Source organism: Belonocnema kinseyi, chromosome 3 (assembly GCF_010883055.1).
Source record: "Belonocnema kinseyi isolate 2016_QV_RU_SX_M_011 chromosome 3, B_treatae_v1, whole genome shotgun sequence".
Lineage (NCBI taxonomy): Eukaryota > Metazoa > Arthropoda > Insecta > Hymenoptera > Cynipidae > Belonocnema > Belonocnema kinseyi.
The window spans coordinates 89,395,827-89,423,425 of record NC_046659.1 but is presented as its reverse complement, the minus strand read 5'-3'; the positions used below and the strand labels follow the sequence as shown (position 1 = coordinate 89,423,425).

The window sequence follows — 27,599 nt, the reverse complement described above, 5'->3', positions numbered from 1 at the left end:
AATGCCTTATATTTTTCATAGCAAATCTATTGAAAATTCGAGTTGAGGTACCTGTAGGCCCTACCTACCTACCTACGTGTCTACTCTAGAGCTGAAAAAAATGTCTCAACTCTAGGGATGTAAACACAGTGTTTCAGCCCGCTCTACACGTACCGAAACACGAAGACAAAATGTTTCAACCCTAGGGATGCAAACACTGTGTTTCAACCTGCTCTACAGGTATCGAAACTCGAAGTTTCAATAGATGCGCTATGAAAAAGTTATATAGTTTATGTATGTGACCGGGACAATGACATCTTTCATCTGTTTCACACATTTTTCTGTATAAAACAAATGAAAAGTAACAGTTTTTAGTTCACTTTATATAAATTCTATATCACTTTTATAACATGGGATGTTTATTATCCAGAAATCGAAAAGCGTCAATCTATTTGTTTATTCAATTCCAACTAAAGTTATATAGCCTGTGCTTTTTTAGTTTATTTTTAAAACAACATCCAATTTCATGGATCTAAGATTCGATTTCGTTTTATGAGATACAAGTTTATTTGCAGACATTTATATAACTATCGCATTGGAGGAAGATTGAACTAAACTCGAGGATTTTCTGAATCGTGTATGAAAATGATTCCGAGAGGAGACGCCGCTTGTTAAGATCGGGATGTGGGTGAACACATCCGCTGTTACCGATTCCGATCTATCAGGGTGCGTCCGGGAAAAAGACGTTCTGTGGGGATGATGCACTATAAATGTGGATGGTGAATGTTGCATCCGAGCAGATTTCCGTGGTCGTTCGTGAAGGAGTCTCGAGAAAAGAGAACAGTGATCTCGTCCATCTTCGCCTATCCGAAGAGAGCGATCGAAGGAGATCGTCAGCGATCGGCAGCGCTTTCGTAACGGCCACAGGACATAAACAAGGTGGGTGACTGCTCAGTGCATTCGTGTCACGATCACGATGTTTACAAAGATGCGAGGATGAGAAAGAGGAAAAAAAAATATCTATTTTAAAAGTTTTCTAATGAAACAACTTAAACACTTTAAGAAAATTATGATGACAGATTTGAATTCAGTTAGATCATTGTCCAGCCAGTCTAATCTAGACGGTTGTCTCTGACACCTATCGGGTAATGCCTAGCCATTCATGACCAAACATTTTTTTTAGTGCCTGTCTCAAATTCTTTTTCACATATTCAAAAAAGCAGGGTGTTCAAAAGCACTACAAATAACAAAATGAAAATCAAAAGGAAAGTTTTTATTCTCATCATGTAGTCAGTCTTTTCGAGTACTAATCGGGTTCTGGATAACTTGAGATTATAAGAAATTTCCTAAGTGTCACAACTTAATATTTTTTGTAAATATCCAAAAAGATTCAGGTTGTTCAAAAATATCAAAAATTAAAAACAAAAAATGAATTGATTACTTCATCACTTATTCAGTCCTTTCAGGCTCTTATCGGGTACTGGCATGTTCTGCAGGTACCAAAAACCTTTCAAAGTGTCTCATTCAAATATTTTTCGGTAGATTTCCAAAAAGAGCCCGGGTGTTTACAAGTATCAAAAAATAAAAACTGGACATTAAAAACAAAGAATTTATTTCTCATTGTCTAGAAAGTCATAGTTAAATCAAATCGTTTATACTAGCGTTTGACCATACAAAAACGTTTCACTTCTACTCAGCACAGTAATAGACTGTATTGACAGCGCTATATTTTCGGCTGAGATGGTCTATTTTGGCCCTGAATAGTTTTCTGATAATTTTATGTCCTAAAAATATAACGAAAATTAGTAATTTTAGAAAAAATGGAAAAATATTGAAAGTAATAAGAGAGCGTCCACATGTTACGTGAAGATATTTTCAGTGACATTTCGCTCAGCCCTCCTTCTTCTTACATTTTGTGAGCGTCAGTCGAACATTAAATAATGAGTCAAAACTATTTGATACTTGTATGAGAATGCTTTTCGTTTCTTCAGACATTTTTTTCATCTGAGAATATTGATATAATTTAAAGATAATAAAAATCTATAAACTATTTTCCCCTTTTTGAATAAACTGTTATTTTTTTCATATTTTCAAAAAAAATTCCCTTTTTCTTGTTTTTTGCTTAAATTTGAACTGAATTAATAGAAACTCATAAACAAATTTAACTATTCTTAGTTAAGAGTTCATTTCCTGTGGTCTTCAAGTCTACCATTATATTTTCGGTTTGAAATGCATCTCTTTTAGTTCGAAATTCTACCATTAGTTTGAAAATTCGATAATTTTGTGGAAAATGCAAATATTTTATTAAAAAGAAATTTTATGGTTCAAAACTAAAGTGATTAGTTGAAACTTAAACTGCTTTGTTTAATTTAATTTTTCGGGCGACGATTCATCTCTTCGGTTCAAAATTAACCAATTTTTTAAAATTTCGTTTTATTTTTGGTTAAAAATTAATTTTGATTTCATTGCAAATTTTACTCCCATTCCTTGTTGAAAATTGATCTTCTTTACTTTAAAATGAAACTACTTGCTTTATAATTATTTATATTTTTTGTACGGAATTAATCTTCTTGGGTCAAAAATAAACTTTATGTTGAAAATTCAACTCTTTGACTCAATGATTAACTATTTCTTAAATATTCATTTTTCAAAGATTCATCAGATTAGTTGAGAATGCATTCCTTCTGATAAAAACTGCAACTGCGTGACTGAAAATTAATTGGTTTTCAATTCAGAGGATTTCAACTAAATTCAAGGGTTTTAAATTTAAATTAGATTTGAAAGAGCTGTATCACATTTTATGTGATTTTATGGAATTTCAAATATTTCATAATTTTTAAACGAATTTCGAAAGATATTAGATTTCAATATGTTTAACGTGGATTTAAAATTCAACTATGAATTTTTTTAAATACAAAAAACAGAAACAACAATCAAACGAAGATACTTGAAAAAAACGCTCTTGAATGGTGTAATGTCTCAATTAAAACTAAAATAAATAAAATTAACAAAAATAAAAGGAAAAGAAGGCAAAATGAAAATTATGAGATATTTAATTTCGAAGAATTTCAAAGAATTTTATATTTAAGGAATACACATAATTTCAAAAGAAATTATACGATTTTGAGAGTTTATAATAATTAAAAGAGATAATTCGGAAGGATTCTAAGTAATTTTATGGGATGTCTATACTATGGAGAGTTGAAAAACAAAGTTCTAGATTTCGAAATCGCTATAAAAAAAAGTAGAGTTTTTCTTTTCTAGACTTGTTCTCATTTCACGCTTTTTTTGGCTGCAAATGTTCATTTTCGTTTGATTTTTTGGATTCTGCAAATGCTATAACTTTGCTTATTTTTATATAATCAAGAAAAAGTAATAAGGTTAAATTGTTCGTATTTTGGTCTACTATTAATAGCTGTTGAAAGAATTTCAAAATATTTCAAAAAGTAAACTCTAAAATTTGTATGATGCTCTAACTTTTTTAAATTTCTTTAAAAAAAGCTGGCTAACGAACTTGTCTTTTCTTTTCATATCCTTATAAAGTGTGCCATAGGGGAATCCAATCGAATAATCCCTTCAAATGCTACTGTGTTTAGTCTAAAAACGTCGACATTTGATGGAATCCGCGAAAGATATTTTTTTACATAAAACCAATACCTTCTCATTAGCATGAGAATGTAAAAATTGTAAAAGAAAAATGTTTTTAATTCCAATTTCAGTATATAATGAAACTAATTTTATAAATTGAGGTTACAAGTTTTTTAAGCATGGTTAACATGTGTAGGCTTTTTTATGCATAAAAATACACTAATGAAAATTCTATTAAATACGAAATTCAAGAAAATGAAAATTTACTGTTATTCCACTTTCGATGCCTGGATCTTCTTGATTTTTTTTAGTGTATTTCAAATCTGAAAAATCCCACACGTGCTCAGAAAAATATTTGATCTTAAAGTTATAAAGATAATTTCAATGAATTTCAAAATCAACAATTTTTTAAAATCACTGTATTTCCAGTTTCAATTCCTGGGTCTTAAAAAGTTTTTTCCTTTTGCATTTTTTCTACTGAAAAGTGTTCAAGATTTATGAAAAATGCTCTCTTATTTACACAGCAGCTAAGAATTTTTGTTCGAAAACAGGGGTGAATTCAATAGGAATTATCTCTTTCAGAAAATGATTAATTAAAATCAGGAAAATATTGTGAAGATTTTTCAACTTCCAAGAATGCAAAGAATGATGGAACTTAACAAAATTTAAAAACTCCCTAAACAACAAATTTGTTCTCCTTTTTTTTTTAGCGCAGTTAATCAAGCTACTCATCTATCGACTCCAGATTAATTACACTTTTCTGATACTCAGTACGCTACTTTTTCACTTTAAAGCGATTTCCAATTCCATTTTTTTTCAGCTCACCTTGATGTATACTGTACATCCGATTTAAGAAAGTTACTTCCTCAATTCAATCTTTAAAAAATGGATAACACTACTTTCTTACTATTTTTCAAAATTCAAGCCACTATTAATACTATTTTTAAATTATCCAATGAGTTCGATTGCCCTTAACTAGATATGACCTTTTAAAGAGATAGACACGAATTAGGAGTGATGAAAAAGAAAAACTTTTGATTAAAAAATGCCCTTTTAATATTTATTAATTTCATTAAACTGGATAAACGTTTCAACATCATCGTCCAATTTCAATTATCTGATGAAAGATACTTTCATTTAAATGCATTTAAATAATAAATTAGTGTTGCAAAATAAACTTTAATATTTTTTACTGATTTCTGGAGCAGAGGAAGACTAACTTGAAATGATTTCAGAAAGACGAATATGAAGCTTCTCACTGCCGCTACATTTCTTGCTGTTGTTTCATCAGAGCTGGTAAGTAAGGTATTATTAATGTTCTATGGCGTGTTCATTTAGTCACAGTAATAAGGGATATACTTGGCAATGGGGAAAATGGGAAATAAGCATAGCCATATCAAATCACTCATGAAATTAAAGCCGGGGCTTATGTAACAGTTTTATAGCCAGTACATTTTTCAATTTATAATACTATAAATATATTACTTACGAGCTATTTCCCGTCAAATTACTGATTCACAAGTCGATTCTTTTTCGCGCCTCTGTAATGATTTAATTATTGATTAATTTAAACTTTCTCTTGAACATATTCTATAGTTTTTTATAACTTGTACACTGAGCGAGTTTTTGTTAGAATAAATGATAAAAATGAATGATAATTCAGTATAATATCGTTTCGAATTAGGGAAAACAGAGTTTGTGTATCAAAGTTTACAAGCGAAGTTAAAACGATAACATTTTACTCGAAAAAGCGAAAACATATTCTGAAGTTATACAAAGCATATGAATATTTCAAACGACTATATGAAAAATAACTCACTCTACCAAAAGATTTAGTCTTTAGAAGGAAGAACTAAATGCATAATTAAAATAAATTCAATACGGAAACATGCGTTCAATTATTATTTTTATTATTATATACTTAATTTATTCACTACATAAATAATTGCACGCTTAATCGCTATGAAAAATCGGAATGGCTGCGGCGAGATTCGAACCTAAGTTACCTAAAGCACTAACGCATTCCCTAACAACTAAACTCCACGGCCAACTTACATTATGGAATATTTGGCAAAAATCTCGGCAAAGCAGCCTCGCTGAAAACTTAGGCAATATGCAAAATATATAGGCCCTTTTTCACGAGTGATTTGTTACTTCAGATATTTTGTTAATAGATAGGTTGCAAATTGTATCACTTTCAATGAGTAAATTGATTTTTTATAAAATACATTTTTTTTAAAGAACTGATAATATTTTTTTATAAATAACATTCTATAATTTGATATCTCAGTAACTCAGTATAATAAACTTGAGAGTACTCAGATGTAATATTTTATAAATTGTACTCATTAAATTAAATTTTATTATCTTAGTATATAAATTTTATGAGAAAGAATTCCTAATGTTGTAAATCCCATAATAAATGAATGAATTGAAAATAGAGAGAGATAACTTTTATTTAAAATGTTTGAAACATAACCTTTCGGCTCTATCGAAAAATGACGGAAACAATCTAGAAGCATTCTCAAACAAAACTATATGAAAAATCAAGAGTAATGATTTCAAGGTTTGCTATGCATCTGAGGCTTCTATCGGCTTCATTTTGACAAAATAAATTTCTAAAATACGTTTTTGAGATTAAGATGTTCGATATTTTTCTTATTTAAATTATTTTTTGCAAACTCACTAACATTAAGATTATTTTTTCATAGTGTTAATTCTTCAAATGGAGATTCATAATATTTCGTATATGGAATACTACTTTTTCGTATTCGTGTTTTACATACTCGTATGATAATATTGGAATTCGGTACATTAATACGAATAAGTATAATAAAACCTCGGTTTTCTCTATTTTGGACCGATATAATAGTAAATTCTAATTCATTTTTTTTTCATTTATTTTGACAAAATGTCTCTCAGTATAAAAAAGTCAAGCTCGTACGGGGCCATTCACAAAATAGGTGATACATCTTTCAGGAACCTCGGACCCCCCCCCCCAAAACCTTGCCCGATACCTTTTCCATTAGTCTTAATATAGAGAATGATACTTCAGCAGATCCCCGCCCGTCCCTAAACGCATCACGTATTTTGTGAATGACCCCTACTCAAAATTTGACTCTGATTTTTCGATATACAAAAGGACTCTCAAAGTGAATAACATGAACATTAGGGTGGGCCGGAAAACTCAAAATGACTAGATTAATCGGTAAAAACGTTAATTTGGCGCTAATCAGGCCGACCAATGTGGTTCTAGTTAGAAGTGCTGCGAAATTGTGTGGCCTAGGACAACAGTGATCAGGTCTAATACAACAAACACTATATTGTTGCCTCATCCTGCTTTCATTCTGCACGAAATCATTCTCTTCGAGGTGCCCATCAAATCCCTTAATACGAAAAGACCATCGAGTTTGTATAATCACATAATTCATCGCGAGTACGGTACGAATTAGACTTGTGTCCAAACTTGGTGTCTTCGCGACGCGTTTGACTTTCTTTCTAGTATGTATAACGAATATTTTAGAAGCAAAAAAATCAATAGACCCTTTTTCCAGATAAATAGTTTCCTTTTTCATTTCTTTTCCGATTTATAACTTGATTTAAAACTAGTCGATCGTACTTTAATGCCCAGTTTTTTAAAATTATTAACCTTTTTAGGGTTGAAAATAGTCATAGCATATTCGGGGCAAAAATCGCACTTTAAAGTATGTTTAATTCGACTCAGATCAAGATGTAAATGGGAAGAGGATCAAAAATCAATTTTTCCGAAAAAATGACTAGCGATTCTTTTCTTCCTAGATTAATTCAAATTTAATTTCATAAAGAATAATAATTCTTATCGTTCTCTTGAGGTACTTTTTCATAGATGTTTATAGAATTAATGTCGAATGTTAACTTTACAACTTTCACAGATGTTAATATCTGGTATATGTTAAACTCTGATGGTATCTAAGAATTAAATAATAATCACCAGAATTGGACCAGATTGCATCATTGAGATTGTTTGGACTCGCAACGGCTGAAAAGTTTCTTTGTGGCCATATAAAACAATTTAAAAAAATGCCAAAGTATGTAAATGTAAATAAATGCATTAAAGGTAAATGTAACTAAAAAAAGGTTATTGTATTTTTATGTTTGATACTCTTTTCAATAAACTAAAGAAACATACACACATTTTTAAGTAAAAAAAAAGAAAATCTTTTTTTACGGATTCTGTGTAAGCGGATTTTAAATAAAAAATGTTGTATGAAACTTAAAAATATGTACGTGTTTCTTTTCGTTTGTTACAAAATCGTAAAAAAAAGATTTAAAAAATTGGTAGACCACTTTAGGTACAGGTCAACAAAATATGTATTTTCTTTCATTTTTTAAAATATTATATTTGAATAAAAGGTTTATTCGTAATGTTTATCCCAAAGAACATTTAAAAAATTTCTACACACAAAAATTGAAAATTTGAGAATTTTGAATCGATTTGCCCAATAATTAATTAAAATTTCATCAATTTGTTTTTAATGCCACACAGAAACAATTTAGTGCTATTACTGTTAAACATATTTTTTTAACATTTGAGCAGTAAGCTCAAAAAATCTGATAATCAGTAAATGATCTCTATTACAAAAATGCTTCTATGTTTAAAATTTGAAGGAATGTTCAAATAGTGACAGACAATAATTTTTATTAAATAATAAAAAACACATATAAGCTTAAAATTATTAATTTTGATATTCTAAATATTTGTCATTCTACGTCTAAAAGAACATATTTTTAGCTGCAAAACCTGTAAATTTCTGTAGATTCTTGTAGTTGTGCTTTTTTTGAAAATTCTCCTAGGAAATGAAAACTACAGTAAAATACAATAATCTTAAAAAAAGTACGAAATTACTTCAAATAATAGACAAAAGTTGTACTTTCCTGTCTTTTTCGTTTTTATTTATTGTATTTATTTGTCGGCTTCTATAAAAATGGTTTTGGTTTTGTGTCTTTTGTCTAAAAATAATTCCCTCTGATTTGGAATTGCGTTCCATAGATGGTGATTATCTAGGTAACATGTTCATGTATGTAAAACAAATATTGCATACACGAAACTTCTTCTTTTTCGATGATTTATTATGATAACAAAAGTTGTGGTCAAGCACGTGATATCTATTTTTCTGGTACATTTCTTGAATAAACAGCAATATTTTACGAACAATGGAAAGTGTTTTTATCATGTGAAACTCCCAAACATTGTAAAATACTGTAGTTTTTTTGTAACGTCTTATAGATTTCTACAAGGTAAAAAATTATCAATAAAAATGTATAGAAATTTTTCAAAATGTAAAAATTTGTGGTTAACTGTAATTTGTTTACTTTTCTACCAGAAAATACAAGAAAATATGATCTATGTGTGTCTGTATCTCTGTCAGTAGGTCTGTCGGTGGAAATGACGTCTCTTCTTGTACAAAGTTTTCCCACTAGGACTTATACTGTCTTGAAATTATTAACAGAGTAAAAATGGATTTATCCACTTTAAATTCAGTTGAGGCATATGTCACTGATTATTCATGTTCCAATGATATAAATTCATAATTCTTTGCTTACATATCAAATAAAAGAATTATTTCATAAACGATTACCATTTTTTCAATTTAAAAAACAAAAGTTTAAAGGTCTGTGAAACTATATATTATGAGCGTAATATTGAAAAGTATTCATGAATTTAAAAAGGAGTTTAGATGTTTGACAAGTTTGACCTACTTACGTAATGTATATGTGATTGGAAAATAATTTATTTTATTTTATTTTATGAATAGACTTTAAGACGGAGAAATACCATTTTTATCTCCAACTTAAGTTTGATAACCAAATTGATGATATTGCAAACATGCAAAGACAAACATTATCTAACTATTTAAAAAATTGTATTTATCACGTTTTTCTCGATTACTCCTCACTGACAATAAACAAAATTCTCGATCTGAAAGCTCAATATCGGTTTTAGGATTGGATCATTAAGATATATTTTTTAATGCTTGAAAATCTGACAATATTTGTAAAGGGTTTTTAGCTCTTTTTTTACATTTTAACGAAATATTGTATAAAAATATTGCATTTTAAATATTAGCTTAAAAATAATGTTCTTATGCAAAAAATTGAACATAAACAATATTTGCAACTTTTAATATTTTTCATATGAAGATATCTTTAGATCGAATGCAATATTTTATAAAAGATTCTGCTTATACAGAAAAAGTATTCAAACAGCTTTATGTGAGTCAAATTGAAGAAAAACGTCACAAATAAAAGGTGTGTGTTTTCTTTGAAAATCGACTTTTTATATTTCAGAAGGAATCATCGTCTTTGTTTTTTTTTTAATTTCCTAAGATTCTTCGGTGGACATTTTATTAATGTTGAATTTGTTTTCAAATATTTCATCGTTTAAAGGTTGTGCAACTTGAAGATTTGAACCTGGCTGATTTAAAATGGATGCGATCTTTAATGGAATTGTTGAAATTATAATCAAATACTTTTATTTCAAGACGTTTCCTCCATCATTGCAGAACTTCAAAAATAATATAAATGTTGAAAAGTAAAAATAAAATGAGTGGAATTGTTACAAGAGTATTTTTGAATGGTCTGGCAGAAGAAAAAAACTGAGGCAAAATAGTTAATTCGAGCTAATTTTTTAATTAAGTTTTTGGTAAGGAATCGAATTTAGAAAATAGTGACCCCCATTTAACTTATTATAGAATGTACGTGATAAATTAAGGAATAGAAGGTTTGAATTTCTCACACGTAATCCTCATTTAACAATATTTTCTACGGCAAACTGAAGGCTGATTTTAGAGCATCGACGCTCGTATGAATAATTAATTTCAAGAACGTGGAGTGTGCTCGATATACAGCCAAATTGCATAAGTTGTATAGAAGCGTCGAAGCGAACTCTACTTAGAGAGCCTCGGCTGAGAGGAATTGTGCAATATTTATAGAAATGTGGTACATATAAGATTCACTTTCTACAATCACGATCTCCTTGTTTATAACGCTTCTGCGATCAACATCGAATGCTTCAAAAGATTATAATTAATTATAAACGTACGTGCTCTATCTTTTAAGATAAATTTATACTTGCTCGAAAGTCTTTAGAGATCGATTCTGATTGTACATTTATGGAGCACCGTCTTAGTGGCCACACGTAAACTACGTTAGCAATATCAGGGGGGGGGGGGCACAGTTCAATAATAGCTTAGTATGTTTTAAAATCAATTTAATATTTCACAAATCAAACTCTTTCCCTTATTCCCCTCTTTTTCCCTTTATACAAGAAAATTCATCTATTGTTGGTTAAAGTTAATTTTTTTTTGGTTGAAAATTCTATTATGTTTTTATTCCGTAATTCATCTTGTTTGGTAAAAAAGTCTACTGTTTGATAGAAAATTGAATTATTTTATTAAAAATGCAACTACTCATTGGAAATTTGAACTACTTTGTACAAAATTAATTGAGTTAAATGTTTATCTTTATGATTTAAAGCGTTATAAATTCATGTATACTGTTAATGATTCATGGAACTGGTAGTGAATCAATTTCATTGGTTAAAAATTAATCTTTTTGGTTAAAAAATCAACTGCTTGGTTAAAAGTTTAACTACTTTATTGAAAATTCACTTTTCTTGTCAAAGATTCATGAATTTAGTTGAAAATTTAACTACAATGAAACACTTTAATAGCCCTCCCATCTATAACCATTCTGAGAATTGAAGCCGCGCCGTAGGTAAGTATAACAGGTACTGCGCGGGGGCCGCGGGGTTGCGGTTGTCACTCAGGCGAGCATATAAAAGAGTTTCACTTTCATTCTTAGAAGATTAATATTCTTGATTAAATATTTTCTTTTGGGTTAAATGCTGAACTCCATTTCCGAAATTAATGTAATTCTTGAATATTTATCATTTAAGTTAAAAAAATTTCTGTTTGTTTGAAAATTTAACTTTTATGTTACAAGTTCCCTTTCTGGGTTGAATTCACTTGTTTTTTTCTTTAAATTTAACGTGGATGAATTTAGAAAAAGAGCTATCCATGCGAAGAAAATTGAAGACACTCCAAGTTCATGTCGATAAACTGAATGCGTGTGAGAGTGTCTAACCTATCGGACCTCTCTGTTCTTTCATACTTTCAGGGCTCTACTTCATAAACGAAATAGATAAAAAATCTGAAATTTTCACAGAATCGTATAATCGTATAAGACCTTAAGATAAATTGCTTCGTTTTAAGTTTAACTTCTTTGTGAATAATTCTCTTTTTTTGTTAATGATTTTCTATTGTAGTTGAAAATGTATCTTTTCGGGTCGAAAATTCAACTTTTGACTAAAAAAATAACTATTTTGTTGACTATTACCTTTTTTGCTGAAAAATAATATTTATGGTTGACAATGAAATGATTTAGGTAAAAGTTAAACTATTTTGATGAAAATCGAACTATTTGGAAAAAATGTACTTGTTTGTTGAAAATTCATCTTTATTGATACAAAAGAAATGTAGAAGATTGATTTTGAAGTGCGTCAAAGATTTATCTCTTTGTTTGAAAATTCAACTTCTTGTTGAAAATTCGCCTGCTTTTTGTTAAAAAATAATTTGTTAATATAAAAATTCAATTTTTTTATTTTTGGTGGAAAATTTATCTTTTATGGGTATAAAAATTCATTTACTTCTATTAACTTTTGCAGGTCGCATCTTTGGAACATGAATCCCAAGACTACGAAGGTAGATTACAAAGCAGATATGATGAAGAAAGTAAAAAATTTGGAGCCGAATCGTTGGAAGGTCAGCATATCAAAAATGATCAAATTGATCGATCGGAGAACAGAAAACATCAAAATCAAAATTTACATAGAAAAGAGTCTGAAGATGATCAATCTAGTGAGAGTAATTGGTTGGATGCTGTGCCTGGAGTACCAGGAAAGGACTATCCTAATTTAATGACTATACCCGAAACATCCTTTTCGTGTATTGCTAAGAAACCTGGAGGTTATTATGCGGATGTGGAAACGCGATGTCAGGTTGGTATGATTTTAAATTTATTAATATAATTTATAATTTAAAATTACTAAGTAAAGGCAATTTTTAGAAGATAATAATAATTACTTTGAATCTATGATTACCTGATCTGATATCAAACACGTTTAATTAAATTGTCTTACAGTAACATGATTTTTCTTTTGATGCGAGATGGCATCTGTTAATTAAAAAATGCATGCTATGGTAGGATAAATGATCTGAGGCTGAAATAAAAACCCAGTTTTCTTTTATTCTCTGTTATCAATTTTCGTTTAAGAAAACACTTAGCCCTTACTTTTAAAGTGAAATAAAAAAGAATACTTCCATACTTTCTTTTATAATTGCCTGCTACGAGGTAAAAACGTAAATATAAGGTGTCTTAGTATAACCGGAATTTTCTACTGATATGATAGTATTGTTGGAGATTTAAGTAGAAAATGTGTAGCATATTTAGACAAATGGTGGGTTTGTTTTATGTATAAACTAAGCCTATATATTTCCAAATTAACAAATAAATCAAAAAAATAATGTTACATTTTCATTTTTATAACACCTGATCTAAAAAGAAATGTAAAATTTAAATGTGTTGCTATGGAGAAGAAATATCTAAAATGTAAGAACTGGAACCTTCTCAAATTTTATTATTTTGAAATGTGTTTTGGTTACTAATGTGTGTTCAAGCAGAAACTAAGCCTATATGATGGAACAAACGGTCGGAGAAAAAATGTCCTAAACATAAAAAGTGGATGTTTCCCAAATTTTAATATTTAAATATTTTTAAATTTTTATTGAGCACTACTATTGGTTATGCAGAAAATAATAATTTATTTACAAAAAGGATAGTAAGATTCAACAAATAAATTTCATAATTTTATTTTCATAATAACTTGTCTAACAAAAAATAAAAAATGTTAATGTCTTGATATGCCATATTTTTTCTAGTAGTGGGCATCACTCTTTGAAAATATCAAGTAAAAAATGGGTGGCGTGTAGGGACAAACGGTCACAAATTTTAATATTTTAATATTTTGAAATGTTTATTGTGTACGATTTTTTTCAAGCAGAAGCTGATCATTTATTGAGGTTATACCCGTTCGTAAACAATTTTATTCTACACAAAATATATTGTGCACAAAATATTTCCTACATAGAATATGATACTGTTATATTTTTCTGAAACAAAACTTTTTCTACACAAAATGTTTCCTACACAACTTTTTTTCTACACAACATTTTTTCTGCACAAAAGATTTCCGACATAGAATTTAATATTGTTTAATACTTTTATTTTTGTCCTGCACAAAATTAAATGATTATAGTTTTAATTTTAATTTTGTTGCTGCTATAAAGACAATTTCAGTTATGCCATAAAGGCTAGTGATGTGTGTACTTACAATATCTGTAAAAGATTTAATTTATAACTTTTGCTTGATATTAAATTAAAAGTTTTGTGCAGGAAAAATATTGGACATAATATTTTTGTTGTACAATGTTTAGAGACTATCTTGATAATAAAATAGTACTAGTTAATCCTGCGTAGAATATACATGTTCTGCGTAGAAAATATTTTATGTAGGAAACAAATAAAAGTATTGAACAATATTCAATTCTGTTCAGAAAATCTTCTGTGTACAACACAATTTTGTGTAGGAAACATTTTGTGTGGAAAAAGTTGTGTGTAGGAAACATTTTGTGTAGAGAAAGTTGTGTGTAGGAAACATTTTGTGTAGAAAATATTTTGTGTAGGAAAAAAATAAAAATATTAAACAGTATTAAATACTGTGTAGGAAATATTCTGCGTAGAAAAAATTTTGTGTAGGAAAAATATAACAGTATTAAATTCTGTGTAAGAAAAATTGTGTGTAGAAAAAGTTTTTTGTATGTTAAATATCATCAGTATACTTGTGTACAATATATTTTATGTAGAATAAAACTATGTAGAAACAGTGTTTTTCCCATTTATTTACATCAGAAAAGTGAAAACTCAAAAAAATACTTGCACATTTTTATTTTTATAATTTTTTGTCTAACAAAAAGTGTAAAATTCAAGTGTCTTACTATGGCATTGCTTTTTTTCTAGCATGAGATCACCTTGTAAAGTATCAAGTAGAAAATGGGTGGCATGGTGGAACAAACGGTCGAAGACAAAATTTCTTAAATATAAAAAGTGGATGTTACCCAAATTTTAATATTGAATTATTTATAAATGTTTATTGGGCACTAAAGTTTGTTTAAGCAGAAAATAATAACCTATTTACAAAAAGGAAAGTAAAACCCAAAAACAAAATTTATTTTTAAAAAACCTTCTTTAACAAAAAATTAAAATTAAAATGTCTTGATATGCCATGGTTTTTCTGCTACTCCTGCATGGTTTTGTCAAACCCTGAAGTAGAAAATTGGTGTAGTGGTAAGACAAACCGTCAGATAAAGGAATCTAAGAAAACTAATCTAAGAAAAGTAAAAAAAAAAGACTTTTACATTTTTATAATACCTTGTTAACAATAAGTGTAAAATTCAATTGTCTTGCTATGGCATTGCTTTTTCACTAGCATCATTACACCTTGCAAACTATCAAGTAGAAAATGTGTGGTATGGTCGAACAAACGTTAGGATAAAAAATCTCTCAAATATAAAAAGTGAATGTTTCCCAAATTTTAATACTTAATTATTTTTAAATGTTTATTTGGCCCCAATGTTTGTTAAACAAAAAATAATAATTTATTTACAAATAGAAAATTAAAACACAAAAAAAATTTCAAATTTTTACATTTATAATACTTTGCCTAACCAAATTTTTTTAATTTAAATGTCTTGACAAGCCATGGTTTTTCTACTATCCGGGCATCGTTCTGTGAAACTATCAAGTAGAAGTTGTGTGGCATGATGGGACAAAGGGTCAGAGAAAAACGTAAAATTCAAATGTCTTACTCTGACATGGTTTTTCTACTACTATAGATAGCTCTCAAGCGATTTTGTAGGAAATGTGTGATGTGCAAGGAGAAATAGTTTAAAAAAATGTCTCAAACATAAACAGAAGATGCTTCCCAAATTTTAGAATTTTGATATTTCTAAATGTATGTTGGTTACCAATAGATATTTAAGCCGAAACGAAGCCTATATTTACAAACTAAAAAGTAAAAACCAAAGCAATACTTTCACATTTTTATTTTTATAATACTTAGTCTATCAAAAAGCCTAAACTTTACATTTCTTGATATGTCATGATTTTTCTACTAGTATGTGATCGTTGTTGAAATATTAAGTAGAAAATGTGTAAACGTCAAGACAAATGATCGTAGAAAAAAAGGTGTAAAATATATCAAATGGAACCTTCTCAAATTTTAATATTTTAATATTTTTAAATATACGTTAGTTTCCAATATTTTTTCAAGCAGAAAATAGGCCTATATTTAAAAATTAAGAAGTAAAGCAAAAGAAATACCTTGCATTTATATTTTTATAGTACTTGTTCTAACAAAAAGCCTAAACTTTAAATTTCTTTCTATGACATAAACTTTCTACTAATATGTGATAGGTTCTTGAAATGTTAAGTAAAAAATATGTGAAATTTTAGGATAAATGATCGGAGAAAAAAAGGTCTAAAATTTAAAAACTGGAATTTTCTCAAATTTGAATATTTTAATATTTTTAAATGTATGTTGGTTACCAATATTTTTTCAAGCAGAAAATAGGCCTATATTTAAAAATTAAGAAGTAAAGCAAAAGAAATACCTTGCATTTATATTTTTATAGTACTTGTTCTAACAAAAAGCCTAAACTTTAAATGTCTGATTATGACATGATTTTTATACTAGTATGTGATGGATTCTTGAACTGTTAAGTAGAAAATGTGTGAAATTTTAGAATAAATGATCGGATAAAAAAAGTTCTAAAATACAAAACTGGAATCTTCTTCAATCTTAATATTTTATTATTTTAAAATAAATGCTAGTTTCCAATGTTTTTATAAAAACTATAGAAATACTTTCAAATTTTCTAATTTTGGTATGTAAAATTTCGGGAGTAAGCATTTTATTTTAGGCAGTTTTATTTTCTTTTGGAATTTTTTAGTTTCAGGAATTTTTATTTGTCGGATAATTCCTGTTCCGGTAATTATCCTTTTGGAATTTTTCCACAGTCGGCATTTTAAAAACTTAGAAAAATTGAATAATCACTTACAAAATGTGTGTCACGATAGGGAATAAGACAATTTTACAAATTTAAAAAATTTTAAATGTGGAAAACTACCGAAAAAATAATTACCAAAACAGAGATTACCCGGAAAAGGATCATTCCAGAAAATATTACATTTCTAAAATTTCAAATTCACGAAAATAGTGTCAAATATTTTATAATTTCAGAAATTATGTATTTTCGGGCATATCTAAAATTTGATATATTATAAACTGTCAGAAATTTTTCAAATTGGGATTTTTAAATTGTTGGTAATTTTATAATTTCACGAATGTTCAATTCAAAATATTTTCTTTCTTAGGAATTGTATTTTTTGAAAGGTTTTCGGTTTTGCAAAATCTTATCTTTTAGGAAACTTACAAATTGGTTAATTTACTATATTTGGGAATTAAAAAATTCTAAAATTTACAATTTTCAAGAATTTGCAAATATTAATTTAAAATTTTTTTATTTAATATTTGCGTATCATCTGTTTATGACATAAGATTATGATGACGTAATAACGCATCTTTTGTCAACTTTCTATAAGATTAGATAACAGTTTTCTAAAGAACATATCTTCTTTCAGGTTTTCCACGTATGTAATGTAGGGGGCGTAAAAAATTCCTTCCTGTGTCCACCCGGAAGCATTTTCAACCAAAAATACCTAGTTTGCGACTGGTGGTACGATTTCGAATGTGAAAATGCTAGTGACCTCTATTCTCTAAACGAGTCAATAAATCGTGGAGAAGTCGGGTCAGGTCCTAGTGGACCCGAAGAGCATTACACGACAGAAAAAAACTCAAAGTTAAATTCTGAAAAAGAGTCTTTCTTTACCAATTCAGAGAACAATTGGGTAAACGACGGGGTCGATTTGTCACTCGCAGGGACTGGTGAAGGTGGACTTGGGTATTCGAGAAACAAATCAAACAGACCCTTTGGCGAATATCAAACTTACATTAGCCAAGCAAACAAGGATGTAAATTCCTTGGATAATGATAGAAGAAATCAACTTTCTCAACCTAGCTCAAACCGTACAGATCAATCGATTTATTTATCAGAAAAAAATAAAGATAAAGTCCAAAGTTTTAATGAAAAGGATCAATATTACAGATTCAGGACTGAAAATTCTAATAATCTTAATGACATTCAGGGCAGATCTGGAGAATATTCGCAGCCTGGAAACGGACAATTTTCTGATTATATCCCAAGAGGTTTCTCGGTGAACTATGGAAAAGTTGAAAAGGATTATTCGAATTTTAATCAAGAGATTGAGAAAGAGGAGAGTAATCAAAGAACTGGAGTTTACGCTTCCCGGCCATCTGTTTTTAATGATGTGGGTAAAGAATCGAATTCTGGAGAGGAAAATTTCTATGAAGAGTTTCAAAAGGATATTAAGAATAAAAATGCAAATAGGAGAGGAAATTATCGCGAGGAGGGGAATGAAGAAACAGTATTTAATTCGAATTCTGATGAAGATGAGTTTGATCGGGAACGTCAAAGGGAAGTAGATAGTACGATTTTGAATAAGAAACCTCAAAATAATGAAAATAGAGGATTTAATTATGGATATGATGCGGATACAAATAAACTGACTTCTGAAAATCCTCCATCTATAGAGAGTGGAAGTTATTACGATAGTGAAAGCTATTTTGTAGACGAATCAAATGTTCCTTTTCCTCGGGATAAGAAATATTTGAATGCTAGAATTGAGGAAATTTCTGATAAATCAAATAGAAATTTGAACCAAAATAGGGATCAAATAAGACATCGTCAAAACAATGGAGATCACCGTCCTTCTGGTGGGTTTAGAAATGGTCTTGGAAATGGTTTCCCTAGTCCGAATAAGGAGTTAGCTGGTTCCAATGTGATTGCTGGAAAGATCAGTTTCCATTCCCAAAACTCACAAGACAAGTCGAATTCAAGAGATAAGCCGTATTTCGATTCTCAGTCTGTAAACAAAGTAACTGGTTACAATGACGCAAGACCAACTACAGAAGACAATGGATCTTTCGTTGGCGAAATTTCAGCTACATTGGTGAAAACATGGTCTGGGTCAAGGTCACCCGGACAAATTACTGAATTAATGCGTGGTCGTGATAATTCAAGGACCATAAAAGACGAATTTGCTCTTCGTCAGGGAGACAATCTTGGCAAGGAATCCTTCGCAATCGGATTTATGGAGAATGAGAACAGAAGAAATGAGAACGCTGAACCATATATTTCGTCAGAGCAGTTTCGGTCTGAAAATAAGAAGGTGGACAATTTGAATCACCAAAATGAAAGAAATCAATACGTACCGCCATTTAGTTATTAAGGTGTAATTAACTGCAATTTAGTTTAAATAATATCTAATATATTATATTATAATCACTCCCACTAAGACTGAATAAATTTGGCATAACTTTCGTTTTGTATAGCTTTATGTTGCATAGATTTCATAACAAAAATAAAAATACAAAATTTTAACGCTTCTGCGTTGTACAAAAAATAAAATGCCATAGAGGCTTTACTCGTATGTTAATTTATTATTTAACACATCCTTTACACTTTTTCATATGAGTTTTCTTGAGGGCTCAGCATTTTTATAGATAAGAGTATATCGTTCAAATAAACAACTGAAATTCATTGGTAGTTCGTAATTTTAATTAGACCATCTCGTTCGGAATAGGTATTATTAAATAATAGGTATATTAAATAACATTATATTAACTGAAAGAAGATAACTTCGATACTATGTAACCCTTTTTGGGTTGAAAAATATTGACCCTATGTCAATAAAAATACTGTAACGTTTCTACGTATACTCCTGACTGAAAGTTTTGCTACAATGATATTTTGCAAAATTGTTAACTGTTTGTTATATCTTTCATACCATTTTTAAAAGTTTTTAGATTAAATTGCTTAAAATGTATACAAATCTGCATTGAATGCTCTCTACTTGAATTGGTTTTTATTTTTCTGTAGGGAAATATCTATAAAAATATAATTTTCACCAACTTTTCCAATTCCTAATATCTCTCTGGGATGATAGGATAATTTCTAAGGTCAAACTAGTTTTTCTAGCAAAGTTTTCAAATATTTCAGTAAAGGCTACAGAAATGAACTATTTTCAGCTATATAATAAGCCGCCATCTATGATTTTTCCACATTTTTCACTAGGATCATCCAATTATTTCTGAAGTAAAGCTCATTTCTTTCGTAAAGTTTGAACACATTTAACTAAAATCTGCTGCAATGAGCTATTTTGGTAATTTTTAAATTTCCGCCATGTTGGATTTTTTCTAAATTTTCGACTTTGTGGATCGTGAAGAAATTTTTAAAGCCACACTATTTTTGATAGAAAATTTAGAAGATATTTTATTCAAAAGTGTAAAAACGAGCTTCTTTCGGAATATTTCATTAGACGCCATCTTGGTTTTTTTTCAAATTTTCGAAGTTTTGGGTAAATCGAATGATTTCAATGTCAAACTTGTTTTTGGCAAAGTTTAAAAATATTTAATTGATAAATAGAGAAATGTGCTATTTTCAAATATTTTGCTTGGCCGCAATCTTGGATTATCTCAAAATTTTTTACTTCGGGGATCATAGAGTGCTTTCTAAGGCCACACTTTTTAATAAGAAAACTTGATAACATTTAATAGAAAACTACAAAAATGACCTATTTTTTGAAAATTTAATTAGACTCTATCTTGGATTTCTTAACAATTTTGTATATATGGAATAATATAATGATGTATAAAGTCAAACTTTTTATTTAAACAAAGTTTAAAAATATTTCATTATGAAAAATACAGGAATGAGCTCTAACTATTGAATTGAAAACTACAGAAATTAACTATTATTTCAAATTTTAATTGACTGACATCTTGGTTTTTTTAATTTTCAACTTCGGGAATAATGGGATTCTTTCTAAAGCCGTACTTCTTTTTATACCAACATTTAAATATATTTATTGAAAAAATTAAAAAACAAGCTATTTTTAGTATATATAATTGATAATCAGCTTGGACTTTTTTTATGTTTAATTTCCCAGTTTGCATATTTTTTAACAATGTTTAAACAGTCTCAGATAATAACTATAGAAAATTCAATTTTTTACCCTAAATGTTGGGTGTGCCATGTTTGTACAAGTTTATCATGTTAATTTTCGGGAAATTTCAAGTGCCTGGAACGATGGCTAAATATTATCCGATCTAAATAAATTTTGAAGGAAATTCTGTTTCTGGGCATTTGCGTCAGAATAATATGTGGGAGCAATTTCCAACAATCAGTCACAGAAAAAGTTGTCACGAAACTAAAGCATCGTCCTCTTGCCTGTTTTGTTTCAAACTACTTGAAAATCGTTTCTACACAAACGAAGTATTTAGGTGCAAGATTACATGAAGTTTGCCGCAAAAGGATAATATTTTTTACAAAAAGATTCTTTTTGTCAAAATGAAAATCCTCTTAACCTTAGATTTAAGAGGAACTTCCATTTGTGTCTGAAAGCATCCTTTCGACACATGAGAAAATTTCTCTGAGTGACAGTAAAATCAGGACCACCCTAATGGATAATTGACAAAGTTTGCAAAAACTCCCAATTTTTTATAGATATTTCCTTACGTAATGATCGAAAAAAATTGAAATTTGGTAATCGTTCATTTCGGTTTTTAATATAAATTTAGACACACTTGTTAGATTGGATTTTTAAAAATAGAAAAAATCTGACTTTTTATCAAACCGGCTTCATTTCTTTATGTTATTACAATTTTTAAAATTAATTTTACTCATTTTTCTCCCAAACAACGAGCAATTTTCATTTAAATAAATGTCCTCTTGTGACAATGGGATGATTTTCGACATAAACGGAATTTCATGTTAAATTTAAGGGTGAGAGGATTTTCATTTGCCTCAACAGGAAGCCTTTGGCAGCAAAAATTTTCCTTCTGCTACTAACTTGACCTAATCTTTCAGACGAATAATTCTGTTTGTGTGAAAAATATATAATTACGCTGTTCAAAACAAAACAGGAAAGATGATGCTTTTGTTTCAAAACCACTTTTTCTCAAAGTATTGATTAATTTTTTTTAATGATTTTTTGAAAATCAGTCCGTTTGATAAAAAGTTGGATTTTTCTTTTATTTCAAAAAATCTGATCTTCCAAGTATCTAAATTTGTATTAAAAATTTGCACAAAACACTGCATACATCTAATTCAGATATGGCATTCATTTTAAAATTTCGAAAAAATATTAATTTACCCAAACTTTCAATACCGAGCGTACCATTACTTTTAATTACAAATCAGTTGCTGGCATTAAATTGGTAAGTCACTAAAATGTCAAAAGTATTTTGTATTTTTTGCAACTAAGTGTAATTTCTCTCCATTAAAGTCAATAAATTGTTTGATGATAGTTTATTGCGTTGATACATTGCGTTCCTTCATTAAAAAAAATTTACATGCACCTCTCGCACGATCCTAAGCTAATCATTATTCTGTCAGACATACTGTCAGATACCATGAATGCTGATCGATTGATCTGCATAGTCTTTAATTTGCAATCAATCTGGTCATTATCCTTTTGACACTTTTCTTCAGATTAATTACCTATTTCGCCTGCAATTAGTACCTATAAATTACATTAAACGAAACAAAGAACGTACTTATTTGTCATTTGATTATAAATTTTATAGATGATTAATTAATTGATTTTATATATGCAATAAACCAGTTTGCATATAAAATCTTACGATTTTATAAATAATGCAAAAGAAACACGCGCACTATGTGCGCGGTTTTTTGTGTTCACGCAATGTTTAAATTAAAATATACAATTAATACAACATTTTTGTATTTTATACTATCTTATAAAAAGGTAAAAGTTCTTAACCTCAAAAAGATCGAAACATTTTTTAGAAATCATTTTACCAAAGGATGCGTAGTTTTTGTTTCAATCGTAGCAAAGCATTTTTAAAAATTAAATTTTGTGGATAAACACAAGATACGAACAAAAAATGAATAGACAAAACTTGTTCACCGAAAAAAGAAAGACAAATTTATTTTACGTTATTTTTAGATAGCATGTGTAGTTTTTGGTTTAACCGTAATAAAAATCATTAAAGAATCTGTCCACTTGGCGGGCACATTCTCATCGCGCGCGGCTTGCTTCGCTCGCAAGTTTTAGCGCGCCTAGGGTGCGCGTTTGTTGACTCTCGCGCTTCGCTCTCGATTATAGGTTACTTCGGCATCGGATATTTATTCTTTTCATTTGGAATGCGTGAATGAGAGTTTATTAAAAAAATCGCTCTGAGATCGCAGTATTTATATGCTTCTTCATATTCTGAATTTCCTACTTAAATAAGTATAGTTGAAAATTAAGTTTTTCAAAGCTCTGTAAGCTTTGCGGTACACTTCTCGATACTCGCGCTGCGCGCTCAATTTTTAACAGACATTTGCAATTTTATATTTTCTAAACGACCCTAAAATAAATAAAAAACTAACATCCTTTTTTCATTCAGATTTTTTACGTATCTCGCGTCCCTTTAGAAAATGGTTAAAAGACTTATTGTATGATTATTCAAAAGCTATAATTTTTCTTTAAGACTTTTTTCCGTATTTTGCATCGTTTGGTTCAAAATTTGAATGTCGTGTCCAAAATGAAACTTTTGATTTTTCATTATTTTTTGGGCAATCAAAATTAAAATTTTCAGTTTTTCAAGAAAATCCAAAAAGTTGTTATGATAATCTTGTAGGGGTTTCAAAAAGCAATGTTTTTCTTCCCTTGACTTTTTTCATATCGTGCGTTGTTTGGCTTAACATTTCGATTGATTTAAAAAATGGGAAATGCTATAACTCTGAAAATTTTCTTTTATAACCTAGAATAAGTGTGCTAAGGATAGAATTGATCCGTTCATTCTTTCGAGAGTTATCGTGTTTACGGACGGACGAACGGACAGTCAGGCACCATCATAAAAATTTGATTTTCGGATTCAGAGGATCTTGAAATGTGGAGAAGCGTTAAAAAACTGTGGTGTCAAATTTTGGGCAATCCTTATACTTTCTCAATCATACATGATGAGAGGGTAAAAAATCTAATTTGTTGGGAAAATGACACAAGACACGAAAAAAATTGATACATAATATAGTATATCAAAAACATATAGACAAATTTATACAAATTATTTTTTTATAGCACGCATAGTTGATGTTTTAATCGTAAATAATAAAATTTACAAAAATTAAATTTTCTGGAAAAACGACACAAGGTACGACAAAAATGGACGGGTAAAAGTTTTGTTCTAGAAACTATATCGATATTTGCGGTCAAATTCGCAATATTAACAAAAATCAATAATATTCTTTGGTATCTATGGATTTTTCACTTAAAATACTGATTTTCGGCGTGAGAAACCAACATAACCTAAAAGTTCTCGAAAGTTGTGAATCTTGTTTGAAATATAATTTTGTTTATTAAAAATATCAATTTTTAGTTTAAACACCTAAATAATCCACGATTGTGAGAAGATTCTAAATCCTGTTCAAATTATAATGATTTTGATTAAAAATGTGCCCATTTTTTATGAGAAACGTAAAAGTAACTATCAATTGTTAAAAATTTATGAATATTCTATGAAACTTAATAAATTTAATTAGTTTAAACTAAAATTATTTTTGTTATAAAATCCCAACCTTTGGCGTAAAACGGAAACTGTTAAAAAATATTTATTCTTTAAAATCTAATATGTAATAAATCTAATCTAATGAAAACAACTAACACAGTATATCTTTTTAATCTTCAGATTTTGAAAATTCTTGTGACTTTAGAATAAAATTCTTTAAAAAATATTAATTTGCAGAGAAGCAAGTGGGACAATGATCGTAGTGGCTAAATCGTAGGCTTTGGACACCCACTCCGTCGGCTTGCGCCGTTCGATTCCCGCCTCGCTCTCTGGAAGAGTCTCGACGGCCCATGCGGTGACCACTAGCCTAGCAAAGGAGTTGTTCAACTCCGGAGAGTCGTGGAACCCGGTATCTCTAGAAAAGAAAGTTTTCTTTAAGTGTAAGCTGTTGCTCTTGGTGGTTCAAAATCCACCTTAAACTGTAGGTCCCCCTCCTGCCACCAAGTAAGTGTGTCGGGGGTGTGTAAAGGAATACGGCAGAAGGTGCAAGAAAAATGTAAACCCTTAGGGGACACATTAGAAGCTTGCATTCCATTCCATTCTATTCCAGTAAAAAGCACTAGCATAAAACATTTGTAATATTTTTAATAATTTATTATATAATTTGAAAAGTTTCATTTACTTTATTTAACTTTATTTTATTAAAATGGACTATTTGCAGATTTAATTTTTCAATTTTCAAACTTCAAATATAAAAAATAATGTTTTCAACAACAATGTTTGCAGGATTTGCTAGATAAATTGTTAAACTACTTTTTTAGCTCAAATAAATTTATAAGTTCTGAAATGTGTAAAAACTTTTCAGATATCAACGGAATGATAAACTGGTTTCTTGACAGCAACAATTATCCGCATTTCGGCCTACTTTAAGACGTCCTTGCTTCAGGGAAATCATAACGCTTCTTCTCACGATATTTACTTTTTATGGCATTTATACATCACTCAAAAACGGTCTGAAAACGGTCATAAAATTTTATGGAAAAAATCATTTTTGATTGATATTTTTTGCTATCCCCTTTCACCTTACTCATAATATTTTTCATAATAAAAAAGATGGTTTGGTTGCACTATTGTGCGATTTATAAAATAATGACCCTATTGAAGTTGCAATATAGAAATTATATTGAATAACTCTAGTAATCATTGGAATATTAAGAAAGGTAAGAAGATAGAGAACTTTAAACTGCTTATTATAGTACAAAAATTGCAAGATGATCGAAATGTCGTCCCTCTACGTGGCCTGCATATGGGTGATTCTCCACACACAAAGCATTTTTTTAAAAAGAAAATTATTCCCGAAATTAAAGAAAATATTTTTTTGTTTAAATTAAAGTTAGTTAATTTACAGTATTATATTATATATGCTGATTTTAATACCTCTGCATATGGACTAAAATTATTCATCTTATAAAGAATTGAAATAGAATGGATCCCAAAGTAAAAAAAAACTTATGTCCTAATGTTTCTAAATATTATTGATTAAACAGAAAATTTCAATTTTGAATGTTCTCTAGTGTCAGGAAATAATTGTATTCCTAATACCTTGCAGCTGCTCTATAATTTGGAAACTTTTCCTCACTCTGGAAGAAATCAGAAAAATAAACTTATGGACCAAGCTTTACAACATCCTAATTATTGTTTAAGCTTCAATTTTACCACAATTTTTTTATTTTTGCAGGATTTAAAAAAATTTTAGGAATACTTTTAATTTATTTGATAATATATTTCAAAGTTTAAAACGTTTGAAAATGTTCTAAAATAATTAAAAATTTGAAAATATTTCAATTTTTTTCTTTAAATGTAGGTTCTCAAAGATTTTGATTAAAAATATTGACGTTTTTCTACAAGTTTTAAGAAAATATTTCAAAACAGTTGAAATGATTTCCCAAAATTTTCGAAAATGATTAAACAACTGTAAAGCCAAGTCTTTTAATTTTACAAGAATAAGAAAAATTAGAAAAGAAAGACAGAAAAAATTCTCATAAATTTAAAAGATATTTAGAGGTTTAAAAAAAATACAAATGTAATTTTGAACTTAAAAAGGTGTCAACAAATTTAAAATAAAATTTAGGTTTTTTAATATCTAAAACTAAAAATAAGAAGCTTCTTAAGAATTCTGAAAGATTTTAAGAAAATGAAATAATTTTCTTAAGATTTATGGGAAAATTTCAAATGACTTTTTATTTAACAAAAATTTATTTTATAGAAATTTTTGAAAAGATTTTGCAAACATTGTGAAATTTCCACATTCAATTTTAAAACAACTCAAAATAGCACGTAGGTTTTTGAAGATTTTGAAATAAAATTTTGAAGATTTTAAAAGGTTTTGACAGATTCCAGGATTGAGAAATTAATTTTGAAAGAATATTTAAAAAGATGTTATAACATTCTATTAGAATGTCATGGTTGTTCAAAATTAATCTTGAATATTTCACTTTTCTATAATTTTGTTTAGCTTATTTATTTTTATAGATAAAATCTTTTGAGTTCTTTTTTAATTTTATCGAGAAACATATAAAAATTATATGTAAACTTGATGCAAATAAACAAATTAACTTAAAAAATAAATACTTATTTTAAATTTGTATTTTGATAAGAAAATATTTTTTCTTTCAAATAAGAATTTTCCTAAAATTAAATCTTTTTTCAGTGAAACTTCTTTTGGGACGGGAGTTAATTGAAAAGACGACCGACCGCACGAACAGATATCTCTGTCTCTTCCCTGAAAATATACTTTCTATAGTATATACATTTTCTCTCTTTTAAAGTCTTGCTTTTGTGAGGCGATGCGCAATTGTTCTAAAGACAACTCTTTGATATCCCCACTATTGCTACGCTAACCAAAGCCTATATATGCTCTCTCCCTCTCTCTCTGCACTCTCTTTATATGCAATTTCGTCAAAACTCAGGATGATTCTACACAAAAAATGTCCAAGTCATTCTATTAAAGTTTCACACCTGCCATCTGGCCCCACTGCCATACACTAGTTTTTATTGAAGTTGCATCCGTTTGATTTGAAATTAAAATACTTTTTGTTGAGAATTCAATTATTTTATTAAAAATTCACTTTTTTGTTAAAAAATCCATAATTCGTCTTCAAAATTCATCTCTTTGATTTAAAACATAACTGTTTTGTTGAAAAGTCGCCTTTTTCACAAAAAA

General features: G+C 28.8%; 1 protein-coding gene across 1 annotated transcript; it reads left to right on the top strand.

The window, feature by feature from the left end:
- The first annotated feature begins 799 nt into the window (after positions 1–799).
- Positions 800–19,175, top strand: LOC117169219 (GATA zinc finger domain-containing protein 14-like). The gene is made up of 4 exons (XM_033355475.1): positions 800–918; positions 4,803–4,863; positions 12,272–12,604; positions 17,365–19,175. The coding sequence occupies exons 2-4, from the start codon at positions 4,813–4,815 to the stop codon at positions 19,090–19,092; spliced, it is 2,112 nt and encodes a 703-aa protein (XP_033211366.1). The 5' UTR covers positions 800–918; positions 4,803–4,812; the 3' UTR covers positions 19,093–19,175.
- Positions 19,176–27,599: the final 8,424 nt, after the last annotated feature.

Excerpts from the sequence above, each read along its gene's own strand:
- LOC117169219 (XM_033355475.1), top strand. The coding sequence starts at position 4,813 with ATGAAGCTTCTCACTGCCGCTACATTTCTTGCTGTTGTTTCATCAGAG. Across the intron at positions 4,864-12,271 it reads CTGTTGTTTCATCAGAGCTG|GTCGCATCTTTGGAACATGA; the intron begins GTAAGTAAGGTA and ends TAACTTTTGCAG. Across the intron at positions 12,605-17,364 it reads ATGTGGAAACGCGATGTCAG|GTTTTCCACGTATGTAATGT; the intron begins GTTGGTATGATT and ends ATCTTCTTTCAG.